This window comes from Cherax quadricarinatus, chromosome 100, assembly GCF_038502225.1.
Source record: "Cherax quadricarinatus isolate ZL_2023a chromosome 100, ASM3850222v1, whole genome shotgun sequence".
Lineage (NCBI taxonomy): Eukaryota > Metazoa > Arthropoda > Malacostraca > Decapoda > Parastacidae > Cherax > Cherax quadricarinatus.
The window spans coordinates 5,063,283-5,081,270 of NC_091391.1; the positions used below are offsets into that span (position 1 = coordinate 5,063,283).

Sequence of the window (17,988 nt, forward strand, 5' to 3'; positions counted from 1 at the left end):
GATAGGTGAACAGGACAACAGGTGTAAGGAAACGTGTCAAATGTTTCCACCCGCCGGGAATCGAACCCGGGCCCTCCGTGTGTGAAGCGGGAGCTTTAGCCACCAGGCCACCCACAGTCTCACCAAATAGCCTAATTATTTAAGCTGCCTGAAAAACATGAACTCTCCACACATTTATTAAGAAGAAAATACTCAAAATGCCAGTGTATTTAATAAGAATTATAATTCAGCCTGAAAAAATATAATTCAGATATAAGAAAATCATAAATTATAAATCTAAGTCTAAAACAAATACGTACTCTCAATAAATGCACTAGGCATCCCATAGCTCGATTTCTAGCGCACTCAGCTCACACACTGAGGTCTGGAGGTCGATTCCCAGAGCGGCTGGAAATATTGGGACGTGTTTCCTTAAGACACCTGCTGTCCCTGTTCACTCATCAGTAAAATGGGTTCCTATGTGTTAGTGGACTGGTGTGGGTGGCATCCTGGGACAAAATTGACCTAATTTGCCCAAAATGCATTATATTATTATTATTAAATGAACATAAACAAAGTACAATATGAGTATATTTGTTAAAATATGAACTTATTACGAACAGTATACAATACAGCCTCTCCTCACTTAGCAACGTACTAGTTTACCGACGACTCAGACTTATGACAGTCTCTCTGACCAGTATGCATACCTTAAAAATCTATATTAGAGCTATTCTATTTATTACAATATACAGTACACTACTGTATAAACATTTAAAAATATACTAAAAATATTATAAATGGTGGAAAGGTGACATTAAAACAATATGAAAGATGGTTGATACAAACCTACTACCATTATACTATGTATGTTCCTTGCTTAGTGACGCATTCATTTACTGACTTGGTCTTAGGAGCGGAACTCTGTTGTTAAGTGAGGAGAGACTGTAGTGAAATTTGAGTACCTGCAATGATCGTAACTGCAGATTAACATTGAGAGGTAACTAATTGGTTCCAAACTGCCAATATTGTAGATGCAGAACTTCAAAAGTTGGAACATCGTAAGTTGGTCGACCTACTACATTACAAATTCCTTTTTTCTTCCCCATGTTCACTTATGAATACACTGCAGTCGTGTTATTACAGTTTCACGAGTCATGATGGCAGCCTTGAAGGGACTTGAGCTAGAGTTTGCCACTGCCATGCTGGTGTGGGATTCGTTTGTAAAAAACTACATTTGTAGTCACCGTGGTGGCCCATGTTAACCTCCATATTGTGTATAGAAATATACAGTGGACCCCCGGTTAACGAACTTTTCTCATTCCAGTAGTATGTTCAGGTGCCAGTACTGACCGAATTTTTTCCCATAAGGAATATTGTGAAGTAGATTAGTCCATTTCAGACCCCCAAACATACACGTACAAACGCACTTACATAAATACACTTACATAATTGGTCGCATTTGGAGGTGATCGTTAAGCGGGGGTCCACTGTACTTAGTTGGATGAATTTTGATAGAGCCAGCTGGTCCAGTGGTTATCACACTGGCCCGGGAGTTTTAGGTCTCACTTGCAGTGAGTTCAAGCCTCGCCTATTCCATGCTTTATTTACACTGTACAATATAGTACAGCCTCTCCTCGCTTAACGACGGTGTTCCATTCGTGAGTCCACGTCGGTAAACAAATTCATCGCTAAGTGAGAAGCGTGCTGTAATGATAGTGGATTTGTGTCAACCATCTCTCATATTGTTTTAATGTCACTTTTGCACCATTTATAACATTTTAATATATTTTTAAATGTTTATACAGTAGTGTACTGTATATTGTATTAAACAGAACAGAGGAAATCATACATACCTAAATAATGTACATTACAGTGGACCCCCGCATAACGATTACCTCCGAATGCGACCAATTATGTAAGTGTATTTATGTAAGTGCGTTTGTACGTGTATGTTTGGGGGTCTGAAATGGACTAATCTACTTCACAATATTCCTTATGGGAACAAATTCGGTCAGTACTGGCACCTGAACATACTTCTGGAGTGAAAAAATATCGTTAACCGGGGGTCCACTGTATTTAGGTATGTATATTGGTCAGAGAGCCCTTCATAAGTTAGAGTCGTCGGTAAACGAGTACATCACTAAGTGAGGAGAGGCTGTATTATTATTTCTGATTAATAATATGTCAGTTTGCATCTTTGTTCACTTTGATACGCATTTCTTTTACTTAATTTAGGTAAAAAAATTGCATTTAAAAATGATTCAAGTGTTTTATTTTCTACAGGGACTATGACAGGATGGTAGAGAGCCCAGGGAGCCTGCAGGAACTGGTAGTGGAGTTCATTGCCAGCCATGTTAAGGAAGTGTGCACCTCACGCTTTTCACTTAATGATTTCACCAACAGGTTATACTTTAGGTAATCTATTTTTGATTTTGGCATGGATGATGATGCACCAGGCACTTACTGCAGTACATTTTGGCAAGTGCTCTTTTTTTTTTTTTTTTTTTTTTTTTTTGTATTTTAACACATCTACTGTTTCTCAGTGAGGTAGGGTGACCCAAAGAAGAAGAAATACTTTCATCATCACTCCATCAGTCTTGCCAGAGGCATACTAATACTACAGTTCCAAAATGTGCAACATATCCGTACCTCTTCCTTCAGAGTGCAGGCACTGGACTTCCCACCTCCAAGACTCAAGTTCACCTAACTGGTTTCCCTGAATCCCTTCACAAAATGTTGCTTTGCTCACACTCCAGCAGCTTGTCAGGTCCCAAAAACCATTTGCCTCCACTCCTATCAAACACGCACAAAAGCCGGTACCTGATCAACCGGGCTGTGGCTTATACGCTGGATTGCATGCAGCCAGCAGTAACAGCCTGGTTGATCAGGCTCTGATCCACCAGCAGGCCTGGTCACAGACCGGGCCATGGGGGCGTTGACCCCCGGAACTCTCTCCAGGTAAACATGCCAGTTGGATGTCCAAGCCCCTCGCACACAAAAACTTCCTTTACCCCCTCCCTTCATCCTTTCTTAAACATATGGTTCAATATACAGGATAGAAAAAAAAGCAGAAACAAGAAATATAGTAGGACGAACAATAATTGGAAACTCAAAAAGCAAATTTCAAGACGGTTTGAAGAAATTCGTTATTGTCACGAATCACATTAGGGAAAGGAAGTGCTTTTTAGCAGTAGTTTTGAAATGGTTGACAGATAGGGAATTTCTGGAATCTTCTGGCAGATAGTGCCAAATTTTAGAGCTTCTTATGGTTCAGTATTTACTGAAGTCGAAATATATTGCAGTTTTTGAATTGTAGTATTGGCACGCCTCTGACAAGACAGTGATGGAGTGAATGATGATGAAAGTGTTTCTTCTTTTTCGAGTCACCCTTCCTTGGTGTATTTTGTATCATGTCTTAGTTCTGTTCAGATGGCTGCTTTTTAACTGTTAATTTAAATACATAAAAAATGACAATGTTCAGAATAATTATTTGACACTCCAATGATTATTTAGAAGCTAATTTATGGTTCTAAATCTCAGAATACTATTTTAAAACTAATATAATGTTTAAATTTCAGGGATTCTAATGCATTTTGTCACCAAAAAGTTGCCAATCTCCTCCTGATGACACTGGACAGAAAAGGTTTGCTAGATGATTTAAATATGACTTTGTTTGATCCAGTGGTACTACGCTTAAGCCAAGTGACGTTACACCATGCTGACAATGTGACTTGCAAAGGTCTGAAAATCCTGAGAAGTCATCAGATACAGTCAGTGGAAGTGAAAAACCTTACGAAAGTGTCAGTGGACGAGCTTATTAGTTGTTTTGGCGAATGGACGATGAATAATATTCAAGCGTTGAGTGTTAGTGGCTCATCGTTCACTTCTGATATAGCAAAAGCAAACTCTAAGGGTAGTGTGCTCTCTACAAAATTGTATGTAGGACTTAGCAAGTTAAAAAATTTACATATTCTTAATGTTAGTGGAACTGAGCTGGCTTCTCATGCTCTCTTGAATGTGTGCATTGACCTTCAGATGTTATCCTCACTTGACATTTCTAACTGTACAAAATTAGAATCTGTTGAATGTTTAAGAATACGTAAAAATACTCTGAGATCTCTTAATATGTATAATCTTAAAGTCTTAAGAATGGAGGAAACCAAGAGAGTTTTGCTAGAACTCAGGAAACTAATACACCTGGATATTAGTGAAAATGTGAGTAACCAGGATCCCATTGATCGATTGATGGAAACGTGTCCCATAGTTCCAAGTCTGCTCAGTACTAGAGAATTTGGTCCTAATCTCTGCTCCCTTGACATCTCTGGTCAGGATCAAACCAAGTTAGAAGATCTTTACTTCTTTCTTAAGCACCATCCTAAGATTGAATTCCTGGGGCTGATGTTGACATCTCTCTGCTTAGACACTGTCTTTCTAGATGGCTACAATGTCACGGTATGTTTACTAATGGTTTATATTGTAGTATTTGTAATATTTTATAACACTATACTGTACTTTTAAGGCATGGCTAGTCAATCTGGCATTTTAATAACTGCTGGCCCTTGCCTTGTAGCTGGGTTGGTAGAGCACTCAGCTCACACATTGAGGTCCATGGTTCGATCCCCGGTATGGGTGGAGACATTGGGGCATGTAACTGTAAGATACCTGCTGTCCTTGTTCACCTAGCAGTAAATAGGTTCCTGGTGTTAGTCGACTGGTGTGGGTCGCATCCTGGAGACAAAATTAACCTAATTTGCCCAAAATGCTCTGCATAACCAGGAGCTTTCTTATAGTATGTCATTGATGTCAGCTATGATCTTTATAAGTTGTATCATGTACTTGTAGAAATAAAGATTATTATTATTATCTTCAGCAAACTGGTCATATCCCACTGAGGCAGGATGACCTAAAAAGAAAGACAAAAGTTTCTCTTCTAAAATTTAGTAATTTATACAGGAGAATGGTTGCTAGCCCCTTGCTTCTGGCAATGATTGTAATTATTATTGGTAAGTAAGACACATGGGCAACAGTTAGGCATCTTTTATCCGAAACATTTCGCCTACACAGTAGGCTTCTTCATTCGAGTACAGAAAGTAGGCAGGAGTGGTAGAGATGTGAAGACGATGTAATCAGTCCATCACCCTTGAAGTCGTAGATTTGAGGTTGTCAGTCCCTCAGCCTAGAGAAGAGTTCTGTTCCATAGTTTGAAACAGTGTGAAGATCAAGCGGCAGTGTGGAGACTTGTATACTGTCGGAAGGAGAGGTGTAGAGTAATAGAAAAAAGAAAGCAATCACTGGGAGGTCACGTTCCTCTCAGATCCAACCATTCTCACTTGAAAAAGTTGCCCAAGGTGTTTTCTCTTCCTTTATTATTACTATTATAATACAGTAAATTCTCTCATAATGCACAATTAATGTTCCTGAAAATCAGCGTGTTACAAATGGTTGATATGCGTTCTTACAAACACCTTACATTGTGTACAAGTTGTCTCCACAGTGGTACACTGGAATAAATAAAGAACAACACTTCCGTTTTCACGTAACATTTTTAGAAGGAATGATGCTCTGACAAGTTAATACAGAAGAATAAATAAACAGCAACACTCCCATTCTCATGCAATGCACCATTTTTAGAGCGAATGATAATATTATTTTTATTATAATCATAATACAAAAGTGCTAAACCCACAAGGGTCATGAATAGCTATAGATAGAGTTAAGGCATACTTAAGGAATATTTTCTACAGTTATCCCCCAGTAACGTGTTTGACTAGAGAAAACGTAATTCTTCCAACACTCCTACATACCTTGGTAAACACTTCTCATCTTTGTCAATTTTTATACGGTGAGTGTATGTATCATGTTTGTGTTATGTAATGTGTTTCTTATATAATTTTGTAAAAAATATCATACGTGGATTAATGGAAATGTCTATATTAATGTAATATACAACATTTAATATGCGCAAGCGATTATTAATATGGTGTCTTCAAGAGCAGAGAAACTCTTAGTGATTTTAATGTATACATGTACCTGCATGCCAGCACAGTGTGCAAAAAAAAGATACCTAATTGTTGCACATGTGTCTTATTTGCCAAAAAAGATACCCAGGTGTTGCAAACAGGCCTTTTGTGTTGCAATGAACACATCATCAGGAACTTGCAATGTTACAGAAATGAGTAGGTCCAAGCAAACACTCCATCAAGGGTGCTTCCTGTGAGCATGTTTGCTTGGACCACCACCTCTTTTCTGCAACATTGCAAGCTCCTGATGTGTCAGTTGCAACATAAAAGGCCTAGAGCTATCATTCAATTCCCCCCATGGTTATTTTGCATCTTGTATCACCTGTTCACAATTTTTCCATAATGTAATAGAGCATTGTTAGGCGTGAAAGGAAGCCACCAGTATGCAGTGCATTTTGGGCAGACTAATCGTTTGGTTATCTACATTGTGGTTGTGTTAAAACCTTGATAAATTTAAAGATTTATCAAGGTAAGGGGCTGAAAACCTGTCAAGGCTGAGGGACTGATCACCTTATATTACCTCACCTCATCTTCCACTATATTCTGTGGTGGACTGATAAAGCCATTGGTTAGCTAAACATCTCCACAAAAAAAGATACCCAATTGTTGCACATGTCTCTTATTCATCAGAAAAAATACCCAGGTGTTGCAAACACGACTTATTCATCTACTTGTTAGTAATGTAAAGTAAAAGGACACGAGTGCAACTAATGTGACATTTTTATTGTGGCAACGTTTCACTCACCACGAGCTTTGTTAAGCTGTAATGGCTTGATAAAGCTCCTGGAGAGTGAAACGTTGCCACAATAAAAATGTCACATTAGTTGCACTTGTGTCCTTTTACTTTACATATTGTCGGTAATTTTACCAACATTATTACTTCTTAGTTAGTTTTACAAACCATTACTATAATGGTTTAAAGTTATTTTGATTATACAGTAAATGACAACTTGCAGGTTTTATACATGATATTTCTTACAGGTGACAGGAGTTGCCCGGGCAGACCAGCTCGTTGAAGCGCTCAGAAGATATCCAAAAAGAATTGAATATGTACCGAAAATTCTGTATAAAATTTTTATGCTGACTACTCATTTTGAAAGTCCTAGACCAGATGTAATCAAGGTTAGTAAGTGGGTATTGTTATTATAGGCTTAGGGTTTAAGGTAAATAAGTGGGTATTGTTATTACAGGTTTTGGGTTTAAGGTTAGTAAGTGGGTATTGTCATCATATAGACTTAGGTTTAATGTCAGTAAGCAGGTATCATCATCAGATAGACTTAGGGTTTAAGGTTAGTAAGTGGGTATTGTTATCAGATAGATTTGGGGGTTTAAGGTTAGTAAATGGGTATCATCATCAGATAGACTTAGGGTTTAAGGTTAGTAAGTGGGTATCATCATCAGATAGATTTGGGGGTTTAAGGTTAGTTAATGGGTATCATCATCAGATAGACTTTGGGTTTAACCCTATGAGGGTCCATGCAGTAGATCTACGCCATGAGCTCAGCTCACTCTGATAAGCTGTGAGTGGTAAATTTGGGCCTAGATATGAGAGAATACATCTATGTGGTATGTGTGCACCACATAAAACAAATCCTGCAGCACACAGTGTATAATGAGATAAAAAAAACAGACCGTGATTTTCTATTAAAACAGCGACTTTGCAGTGTTTTTTCGTATGTTTTTTATAGTTGTATTTGCGATTTCTTGGTCTCATTTGATAGAAAGGAAGATATATTACAGAAATAGAGATGATTTTGATTGGTTTTAGAAATAAAAATGAGTTGAAACTGAGCTCAAAATAGCAGAAATGTTAAATTTTTGCCGATGTTCAAGAGTAAACAAACGATCTCACACGTCTAATACATGACAGATGGTGGATCTAATATACATTCACAAATGTGATGATATTATTTATACAATTATTACAATATTGCATGACAGTAAATCTTCTATTTTTTGGTTTGAATAAAAATTCATAATGTGAATGAAAAATCAAAATGGAATTCATTTGTAAAGCCTGAAAATATAACTAATGAACAGAGAAAATGTTAGTTTAGTTCCAGGAATGTCTGCATTGTTTATTCTGGACCCTATTTTGAAATAGGAATATTTTGAACTTTGCATTAAATTGGCCAAATTACCAATTTCTGATCACTTTATTTTGTAATTGAAACAGTTGACTGGGCAATTTCTTGTGCTCATTCGATAGAACAGAAGTAATACTAGTGAAATAGCTAAGAATTTGGTCGACTGGAATAATATAATTGGCCTAAAATGGGAATCAAAGTCGGCAAAATTGTCAATGCATAAATATCGCTGACACATCAAAATTTGCAAGAGCATAATTTCATCAATTTTCCATCAAATTTCGTATGTTTTGTTTTATTACCTTCAGAAAAAGATTCTCTACCATTTCATAAGAAAAAATAGAAAAATTTTTTTTTGGAAATTCTTGGACACTGGTGTGCAATTTGAAATTTGGCCTTTGGACCCTGAAAGAGTTAAGTTAATAAGTGGGTATTGTCATCAGATAGATTTTGGGTTTAAGGTTAGTAAGTGGGTATTGTCATCAGATAGACTTTGGGTTTAAGGTTAGTAAGTGGGTATTGTCATCAGATAGACTTTGGGTTTAAGGTTAGTAAGTGGGTATTGTCATCAGATAGACTTTGGGTTTAAGGTTAGTAAGTGGGTATTGTCATCAGATAGACTTTGGGTTTAAGGTTAGTAAGTGGGTATTGTCATCAGATAGACTTTGGGTTTAAGGTTAGTAAGTATCTTCATCAGAGAGACTGAGGGTTTGACCTTTTACTTAAGTATGTATCTGTTAACTACTCAGCGAACTTGACACTTGACTCGAGTACATGAATATAATTCTGTTTGCTATATAATTTATCATAATCAGGGGCTTTTCAAACTGTATATAATAAATTTTAACTATTTTTTTAACAATTGCATCCATTTTGAAAATGACACTTTCATTTTCTTTGTCAGGCGGCTCAGTCGTGCGGCTCAGTCGTGCTCATATCTATGGCATAGAGCACTTAATAATCTTGTGATTTCATTGTTCCATAAATTTCTAATACATTTGCTCTATTCAAGGATCATTAAGGAAGCTACAGTATCCTATTAGATTTAGTGTTGTGTGAATATCTCTTAGCCTTGTACGTATTAGCATATTGTATACCTGGAGAATACCTGGAGAGGGGCCCGGTCTGTGACCAGGCAGGAAGAGAGAATGCGATGTTCATGTATATGTTCATTGCATCTGGTTTACAAATAATTGTTGTGGAAAGTAATATGTATGCACAGATTAAGAAAACGTCCTACAAGTGGCATCTTCAGTTGTAAGGTCAAGGAGGATGCTCTGTGCATTTGTCACGTTTCACAATTTGTCAGTACAGTAATGCCATACAAATTCAACAAAGAATTGAGTTTCATAATGATTTTGTAACCCTTTCTCCTGTATAAATTACTAAATGTACAAAGAAAAACTTTAGTTTTTCTTTCTAGGTCACCGTACCTCGGTGGGAGACGGCCGGTGCATTGAAAAAAGAAAATTTATATTTTTGACCATTATTTTGCAGTTGATCCTGCCTGTGATGAACACTCACAGTACTCAGAGCTCTATCCAGCTGGCTGGAACAGCCTGCTTGTACAACTTGACCAAGGGACAAATGGGAGAACAGATCCATCCACATATCCTCAGAGATGTTGTCCATACTACACTCACTGCCATGAACAACTTCCCCAATCACTCCCAGGTTTGTTCCATTATTACTTAAAATTATATTATTGTTTTGAATGAGGGATGGGCATTTTACATTTCAGAGGGCCATCTGAAGTGTGTTGTCAAGATAGTGACTGAATGAATGATGGTGAATGTGTTTCCTCTTTCTGACTCACGAAATCGTAATGACACGATTGCAAACAAACCACAGAACAAATGGAGTTTGAACCCATGGTAAGCGAGTCGTGAAACTCCAGGCTAGCGCGTAAGCCACTTAAGTTCAAACCCCACCTGTTCCATGGTTTATTTCTTCTCTTTTATTTTTTTTTTATTGTTGCCTTACTTAGGTGGGTGATGACCAGTGTCTTAAAAGTTATTTGAAGTTACAAATTTGGTTTTAGTGTCAATCTCTTACATTTGGCCACCTCTTTTCCAAAGTCAGTTATTTGTAATGCTTCTCTTTTCTTACCCAAATCACTTAGAGCTGGTCTTTTCTTTTTTATATAAACCAATACATTGGCTGTTTCCTACTGAGGAAGGGTGACCTGAGAAAAAGAAACACTGTCATCATCATTCACTCCATCACTGTCTTGCTAGAGGGGTCACTTACACTCCAGTTTAGAAAACTGCTAATAAGTTTTTTTTTTTACTGCATTAACTATTTTCCACCAAGTCAGGTGCCTTAAAGACAGAAAGAAATTCAACTTCATTCATTCAGTTGTCTTGCCAGATGTGTGAGAACATAAAACTTCAACTGACCCTTCAAACAGCAACATGCCACTGATTACGGGCTATTGTAGGACACCTACTTATACAGCAGGTTAGGTTCTGGGCTCTTGTAGGACCTGCTTTTACAGCAGCCTAGGTTCTGGGCTACTGGAGGGCACTGCTTATACAGTAGGTTAGGTTCCGGGCTCTTGTAGGATCCTGCTTATACAGCAAATTAGGTTTTGGGCTACTGTAAGGCTCCTGCTTATACAGCAGGTTAGGTTCTGGGCTACTGTAGGGCCCTGCTTATTCAGTATGTTAGGTTCTGGGCTACTGTAGGGCCCCCCTTATACAGTAGGTTAGGTTCTGGGTTACTGTAGGGCCCCACTTATAAAGCAGGTTAGGTTCTGGGCTACTGTAGGGCCCCACTTATACAGCAGGTTAGGTTCTGGGCTACTGTAGGGCCCCACTTATACAGCAGGTTAGGTTCTGGGTTACTGTAGGGCCCCACTTATACAGCAGGTTATGTTCTGGGCTACTGTAGGGCCCCCCTTATACAGTAGGTTAGGTTCTGGGCTACTGTAGGGCCCCACTTATACAGCAGGTTAGGTTCTGGGCTACTGTAGGGCCCCACTTATACAGCAGGTTAGGTTCTGGGTTACTGTAGGGCCCCACTTATACAGCAGGTTAGGTTTTGGGTTACTGTAGGGCCCCACTTATACAGCAGGTTAGGTTCTGGGCTACTGTAGGGCCCCACTTATACAGCAGGTTAGGTTCTGGGTTACTGTAGGGCCCCACTTATACAGCAGGATAGGTTCTAGGCTACTGTAGGGCCCCACTTATACAGCAGGTTAGGTTCTGGGCTACTGTAGGGCCCCACTTACACAGCAGGTTAGGCTCTGGGCTACTGTAGGGCCCCACTTATACAGCAGGTAAGGATCTGGGCTACTGTAGGGCCCCACTTATACAGCAGGTTAGGTTCTGGGCTACTGTAGGGCCCCACTTATACAGCAGGTTAGGTTCTGGGATACTGTAGGGCCCCACTTATACAGCAGGTTAGGTTCTGGGCTACTGTAGGGCCTCACTTATACAGCAGGTTAGGTTCTGGGCTACTGTAGGGCCTCACTTATACAGCAGGTTAGGTTTTGGGCTACTGTAGGGCCCCACTTATACAGCAGGTTAGGTTTTGGGCTACTGTAGGGCCCCACTTATACAGCAGGTTAGGTTCTGGGCTACTGTAGGGCCCCACTTATACAGCAGGTTAGGTTCTGGGCTACTGTAGGGCCCCACTTATACAGCAGGTTAGGTTCTGGGCTACTGTAGGGCCCCACTTACACAGCAGGTTAGGTTCTGGGCTACTGTAGGGCCCCGCTTATACAGCAGGTTAGGTTCTGGGCTACTGTAGGGCCCCGCTTATACAGCAGGTTAGGTTCTGGGCTACTGTAGGGCCCTGCTTATACAGCAGGTTAGGTTCTGGGCTACTGTAGGGCCCCGCTTATACAGCAGGTTAGGTTGTGGGCTACTGTAGGGCCCCGCTTATACAGCAGGTTAGGTTCTGGGCTACTGTAGGGCCCCACTTATACAGCAGGTTAGGTTCTGGGCTACTGTAGGGCCCTGCTTATACAGCAGGTTAGGTTCTGGGCTACTGTAGGGCCCCACTTATACAGCAGGTTAGGGTCTGGGCTACTGTAGGACCCCACTTATACAGCAGGTTAGGTTCTGGGCTACTGTAGGGCCCCACTTATAAAGCAGGTTAGGTTCTGGGCTACTGTAGGGCCCCACTTATACAGCAGGTTAGGTTCTGGGCTACTGTAGGGCCCCACTTATACAGCAGGTTAGGTTCTGGGCTACTGTAGGGCCCCACTTATACAGCAGGTTAGGTTCTGGGCTACTGTAGGGCCCCACTTATACAGCAGGTTAGGTTCTGGGCTACTGTAGGACCCCACTTATACAGCAGGTTAGGTTCTGGGCTACTGTAGGGCCCCACTTATACAGCAGGTTAGGTTCTGGGCTACTGTAGGGCCCCACTTATACAGCAGGTTAGGTTCTGGGCTACTGTAGGGCCCCACTTATACAGCAGGTTAGGTTCTGGGCTACTGTAGGGCCCCACTTATACAGCAGGTTAGGTTCTGGGCTACTGTAGGGCCCCACTTATACAGCAGGTTAGGTTCTGGGCTACTGTAGGGCCCCACTTATACAGCAGGTTAGGTTCTGGGCTACTGTAGGGCCCCACTTATACATCAGGTTAGGTTCTGGGCTACTGTAGGGCCCCACTTATACAGCAGGTTAGGTTCTGGGCTACTGTAGGGCCCCACTTATACAGCAGGTTAGGTTCTGGGCTACTGTAGGGCCCCACTTATACAGCAGGTTAGGTTCTGGGCTACTGTAGGGCCCCACTTATACAGCAGGTTAGGTTCTGGGCTACTGTAGGGCCCCACTTATACAGCAGGTTAGGTTCTGGGCTACTGTAGGGCCCCACTTATACAGCAGGTTAGGTTCTGGGCTACTGTAGGGCCCCACTTATACAGCAGGTTAGGTTCTGGGCTACTGTAGGGCCCCACTTATACAGCAGGTTAGGTTCTGGGCTACTGTAGGGCCCCACTTATACAGCAGGTTAGGTTCTGGGCTACTGTAGGGCCCCACTTATACAGCAGGTTAGGTTCTGGGCTACTGTAGGGCCCCACTTATACAGCAGGTTAGGTTCTGGGCTACTGTAGGGCCCCACTTATACAGCAGGTTAGGTTCTGGGCTACTGTAGGGCCCCACTTATACAGCAGGTTAGGTTCTGGGCTACTGTAGGGCCCCACTTATACAGCAGGTTAGGTTCTGGGCTACTGTAGGGCCCCACTTATACAGCAGGTTAGGTTCTGGGCTACTGTAGGGCCCCACTTATACAGCAGGTTAGGTTCTGGGCTACTGTAGGGCCCCACTTATACAGCAGGTTAGGTTCTGGGCTACTGTAGGGCCCCACTTATACATCAGGTTAGGTTCTGGGCTACTGTAGGGCCCCACTTATACAGCAGGTTAGGTTCTGGGCTACTGTAGGGCCCCACTTATACATCAGGTTAGGTTCTGGGCTACTGTAGGGCCCCACTTATACATCAGGTTAGGTTCTGGGCTACTGTAGGGCCCCACTTATACAGCAGGTTAGGTTCTGGGCTACTGTAGGGCCCCACTTATACAGCAGGTTAGGTTCTGGGCTACTGTAGGGCCCCACTTATACAGCAGGTTAGGTTCTGGGCTACTGTAGGGCCCCACTTATACAGCAGGTTAGGTTCTGGGCTACTGTAGGGCCCCACTTATACAGCAGGTTAGGTTCTGGGCTACTGTAGGGCCCCACTTATACAGCAGGTTAGGTTCTGGGCTACTGTAGGGCCCCGCTTATACAGCAGGTTAGGTTCTGGGCTACTGTAGGGCCCTGCTTGTACAGCAGGTTAGGTTCTGGGCTACTGTAGGGCCCCACTTATACAGCAGGTTAGGTTGTGGGCTACTGTAGGGCCCTGCTTATACAGCAGGTTAGGTTCTGGGCTACTGTAGGGCCCCGCTTATACAGCAGGTTAGGTTCTGGGCTACTGTAGGGCCCTGCTTGTATAGCAGGTTAGGTTCTGGGCTACTGTAGGGCCCCACTTATACAGCAGGTTAGGTTGTGGGCTACTGTAGGGCCCTGCTTATACAGCAGGTTAGGTTCTGGGCTACTGTAGGGCCCCACTTATACAGCAGGTTAGGTTCTGGGCTACTGTAGGGCCCTGCTTATACAGCAGGTTAGGTTCTGGGCTACTGTAGGGCCCCACTTATACAGCAGGTTAGGGTCTGGGCTACTGTAGGACCCCACTTATACAGCAGGTTAGGTTCTGGGCTACTGTAGGGCCCCACTTATAAAGCAGGTTAGGTTCTGGGCTACTGTAGGGCCCCACTTATACAGCAGGTTAGGTTCTGGGCTACTGTAGGGCCCCACTTATACAGCAGGTTAGGTTCTGGGCTACTGTAGGGCCCCACTTATACAGCAGGTTAGGTTCTGGGCTACTGTAGGGCCCCACTTATACAGCAGGTTAGGTTCTGGGCTACTGTAGGACCCCACTTATACAGCAGGTTAGGTTCTGGGCTACTGTAGGGCCCCACTTATACAGCAGGTTAGGTTCTGGGCTACTGTAGGGCCCCACTTATACAGCAGGTTAGGTTCTGGGCTACTGTAGGGCCCCACTTATACAGCAGGTTAGGTTCTGGGCTACTGTAGGGCCCCACTTATACAGCAGGTTAGGTTCTGGGCTACTGTAGGGCCCCACTTATACAGCAGGTTAGGTTCTGGGCTACTGTAGGGCCCCACTTATACAGCAGGTTAGGTTCTGGGCTACTGTAGGGCCCCACGTATACATCAGGTTAGGTTCTGGGCTACTGTAGGGCCCCACTTATACAGCAGGTTAGGTTCTGGGCTACTGTAGGGCCCCACTTATACAGCAGGTTAGGTTCTGGGCTACTGTAGGGCCCCACTTATACAGCAGGTTAGGTTCTGGGCTACTGTAGGGCCCCACTTATACAGCAGGTTAGGTTCTGGGCTACTGTAGGGCCCCACTTACACAGCAGGTTAGGTTCTGGGCTACTGTATGGCCCCACTTATACAGCAGGTTAGGTTCTGGGCTACTGTATGGCCCCACTTATACAGCAGGTTAGGTTCTGGGCTACTGTATGGCGCCACTTGTACAGCAGGTTAGGTTCTGGGCTACTGTATGGCCCCACTTATACAGCAGGTTAGGTTCTGGGCTACTGTATGGCCCCACTTATACAGCAGGTTAGGTTCTGGGCTACTGTATGGCCCCACTTATACAGCAGGTTAGGTTCTGGGCTACTGTATGGCCCCACTTATACAGCAGGTTAGGTTCTGGGCTACTGGAGGGCCCCACTTAAACAGGAGGTGAGGTTCAGGGCTACTGTAGGGCCCCACTTATACAGCAGGTTAGGTTCTGGGCTACTGTAGGGCCCCACTTATACAGCAGGTTAGGTTCTGGGCTACTGTAGGGCCCCACTTATACAGCAGGTTAGGTTCTGGGCTACTGTAGGGCCCCACTTATACATCAGGTTAGGTTCTGGGCTACTGTAGGGCCCCACTTATACATCAGGTTAGGTTCTGGGCTACTGTAGGGCCCCACTTATACAGCAGGTTAGGTTCTGGGCTACTGTAGGGCCCCACTTATACAGCAGCTTAGGTTCTGGGCTACTGTAGGGCCCCACTTATACAGCAGGTTAGGTTCTGGGCTACTGTAGGGCCCCACTTATACAGCAGGTTAGGTTCTGGGCTACTGTAGGGCCCCGCTTATACAGCAGGTTAGGTTCTGGGCTACTGTAGGGCCCTGCTTGTACAGCAGGTTAGGTTCTGGGCTACTGTAGGGCCCTGCTTGTACAGCAGGTTAGGTTCTGGGCTACTGTAGGGCCCCACTTGTACAGCAGGTTAGGTTGTGGGCTACTGTAGGGCCCTGCTTATACAGCAGGTTAGGTTCTGGGCTACTGTAGGGCCCTGCTTATACAGCAGGTTAGGTTCTGGGCTACTGTAGGGCCCTGCTTGTATAGCAGGTTAGGTTCTGGGCTACTGTAGGGCCCCACTTATACAGCAGGTTAGGTTGTGGGCTACTGTAGGGCCCTGCTTATACAGCAGGTTAGGTTCTTGGCTACTGTAGGGCCCCACTTATACAGCAGGTTAGGTTCTGGGCTACTGTAGGGCCCCACTTATACAGCAGGTTAGGTTCTGGGCTACTGTAGGGCCCCACTTATACAGCAGGTTAGGTTCTGGGCTACTGTAGGACCCCACTTATACAGCAGGTTAGGTTCTGGGCTACTGTAGGGCCCCACTTATACAGCAGGTTAGGTTCTGGGCTACTGTAGGGCCCCACTTATACAGCAGGTTAGGTTCTGGGCTACTGTAGGGCCCCACTTATACAGCAGGTTAGGTTCTGGGCTACTGTAGGGCCCCACTTATACAGCAGGTTAGGTTCTGGGCTACTGTAGGGCCCCACTTATACAGCAGGTTAGGTTCTGGGCTACTGTAGGGCCCCACTTATACAGCAGGTTAGGTTCTGGGCTACTGTAGGGCCCCACTTATACATCAGGTTAGGTTCTGGGCTACTGTAGGGCCCCACTTATACAGCAGGTTAGGTTCTGGGCTACTGTAGGGCCCCACTTATACAGCAGGTTAGGTTCTGGGCTACTGTAGGGCCCCACTTATACAGCAGGTTAGGTTCTGGGCTACTGTAGGGCCCCACTTATACAGCAGGTTAGGTTCTGGGCTACTGTAGGGCCCCACTTATACAGCAGGTTAGGTTCTGGGCTACTGTAGGGCCCCACTTATACAGCAGGTTAGGTTCTGGGCTACTGTAGGGCCCCACTTATACAGCAGGTTAGGTTCTGGGCTACTGTAGGGCCCCACTTATACAGCAGGTTAGGTTCTGGGCTACTGTAGGGCCCCACTTATACAGCAGGTTAGGTTCTGGGCTACTGTAGGGCCCCACTTATACAGCAGGTTAGGTTCTGGGCTACTGTAGGGCCCCACTTATACAGCAGGTTAGGTTCTGGGCTACTGTAGGGCCCCACTTATACAGCAGGTTAGGTTCTGGGCTACTGTAGGGCCCCACTTATACAGCAGGTTAGGTTCTGGGCTACTGTAGGGCCCCACTTATACAGCAGGTTAGGTTCTGGGCTACTGTAGGGCCCCACTTATACAGCAGGTTAGGTTCTGGGCTACTGTAGGGCCCCACTTATACAGCAGGTTAGGTTCTGGGCTACTGTAGGGCCCCACTTATACAGCAGGTTAGGTTCTGGGCTACTGTAGGGCCCCACTTATTCATCAGGTTAGGTTCTGGGCTACTGTAGGGCCCCACTTATACAGCAGGTTAGGTTCTGGGCTACTGTAGGGCCCCACTTATACATCAGGTTAGGTTCTGGGCTACTGTAGGGCCCCACTTATACATCAGGTTAGGTTCTGGGCTACTGTAGGGCCCCACTTATACAGCAGGTTAGGTTCTGGGCTACTGTAGGGCCCCACTTATACAGCAGGTTAGGTTCTGGGCTACTGTAGGGCCCCACTTATACAGCAGGTTAGGTTCTGGGCTACTGTAGGGCCCCACTTATACAGCAGGTTAGGTTCTGGGCTACTGTAGGGCCCCGCTTATACAGCAGGTTAGGTTCTGGGCTACTGTAGGGCCCTGCTTGTACAGCAGGTTAGGTTCTGGGCTACTGTAGGGCCCCACTTATACAGCAGGTTAGGTTGTGGGCTACTGTAGGGCCCTGCTTATACAGCAGGCTAGGTTCTGGGCTACTGTAGGGTCCCGATTATACAGCAGGTTAGGTTCTGGGCTACTGTAGGGACCTGCTTATATAGCAGGTTAGGTTCTGGGCTACTGTAGGGCCCCTCTTATACAGCAGGGTAGGTTCTGGGCTACTGTAGGACCCCACTTATACAGCAGGTTACATTCTGGGCTACTGTAGGACCCCACTTATACAGCAGGTTACATTCTGGGCTACTGTAGGACCCCACTTATACAGCAGGTTACATTCTGGGCTACT

At 43.9% G+C, this 17,988-nt stretch overlaps 1 protein-coding gene across 3 annotated transcripts in view; it reads left to right on the plus strand.

Annotated features, from left to right (window-relative positions):
* The window catches only part of LOC128704641 (protein zyg-11 homolog B), a 203,544-nt gene that overhangs the window by 121,859 nt on the left and 63,697 nt on the right, over positions 1 to 17,988 (plus strand). For all 3 annotated transcript variants that reach the window (XM_053799749.2, XM_053799748.2, XM_053799750.2), the window contains 4 exons: positions 2,266 to 2,397; positions 3,561 to 4,434; positions 6,984 to 7,124; positions 9,587 to 9,763. In XM_053799749.2, coding sequence (XP_053655724.1) covers positions 2,279 to 2,397; positions 3,561 to 4,434; positions 6,984 to 7,124; positions 9,587 to 9,763 — 1,311 coding nt within the window. In that variant the 5' untranslated portion in view covers positions 2,266 to 2,278. The remainder of the gene's footprint in view (positions 1 to 2,265; positions 2,398 to 3,560; positions 4,435 to 6,983; positions 7,125 to 9,586; positions 9,764 to 17,988) is intronic.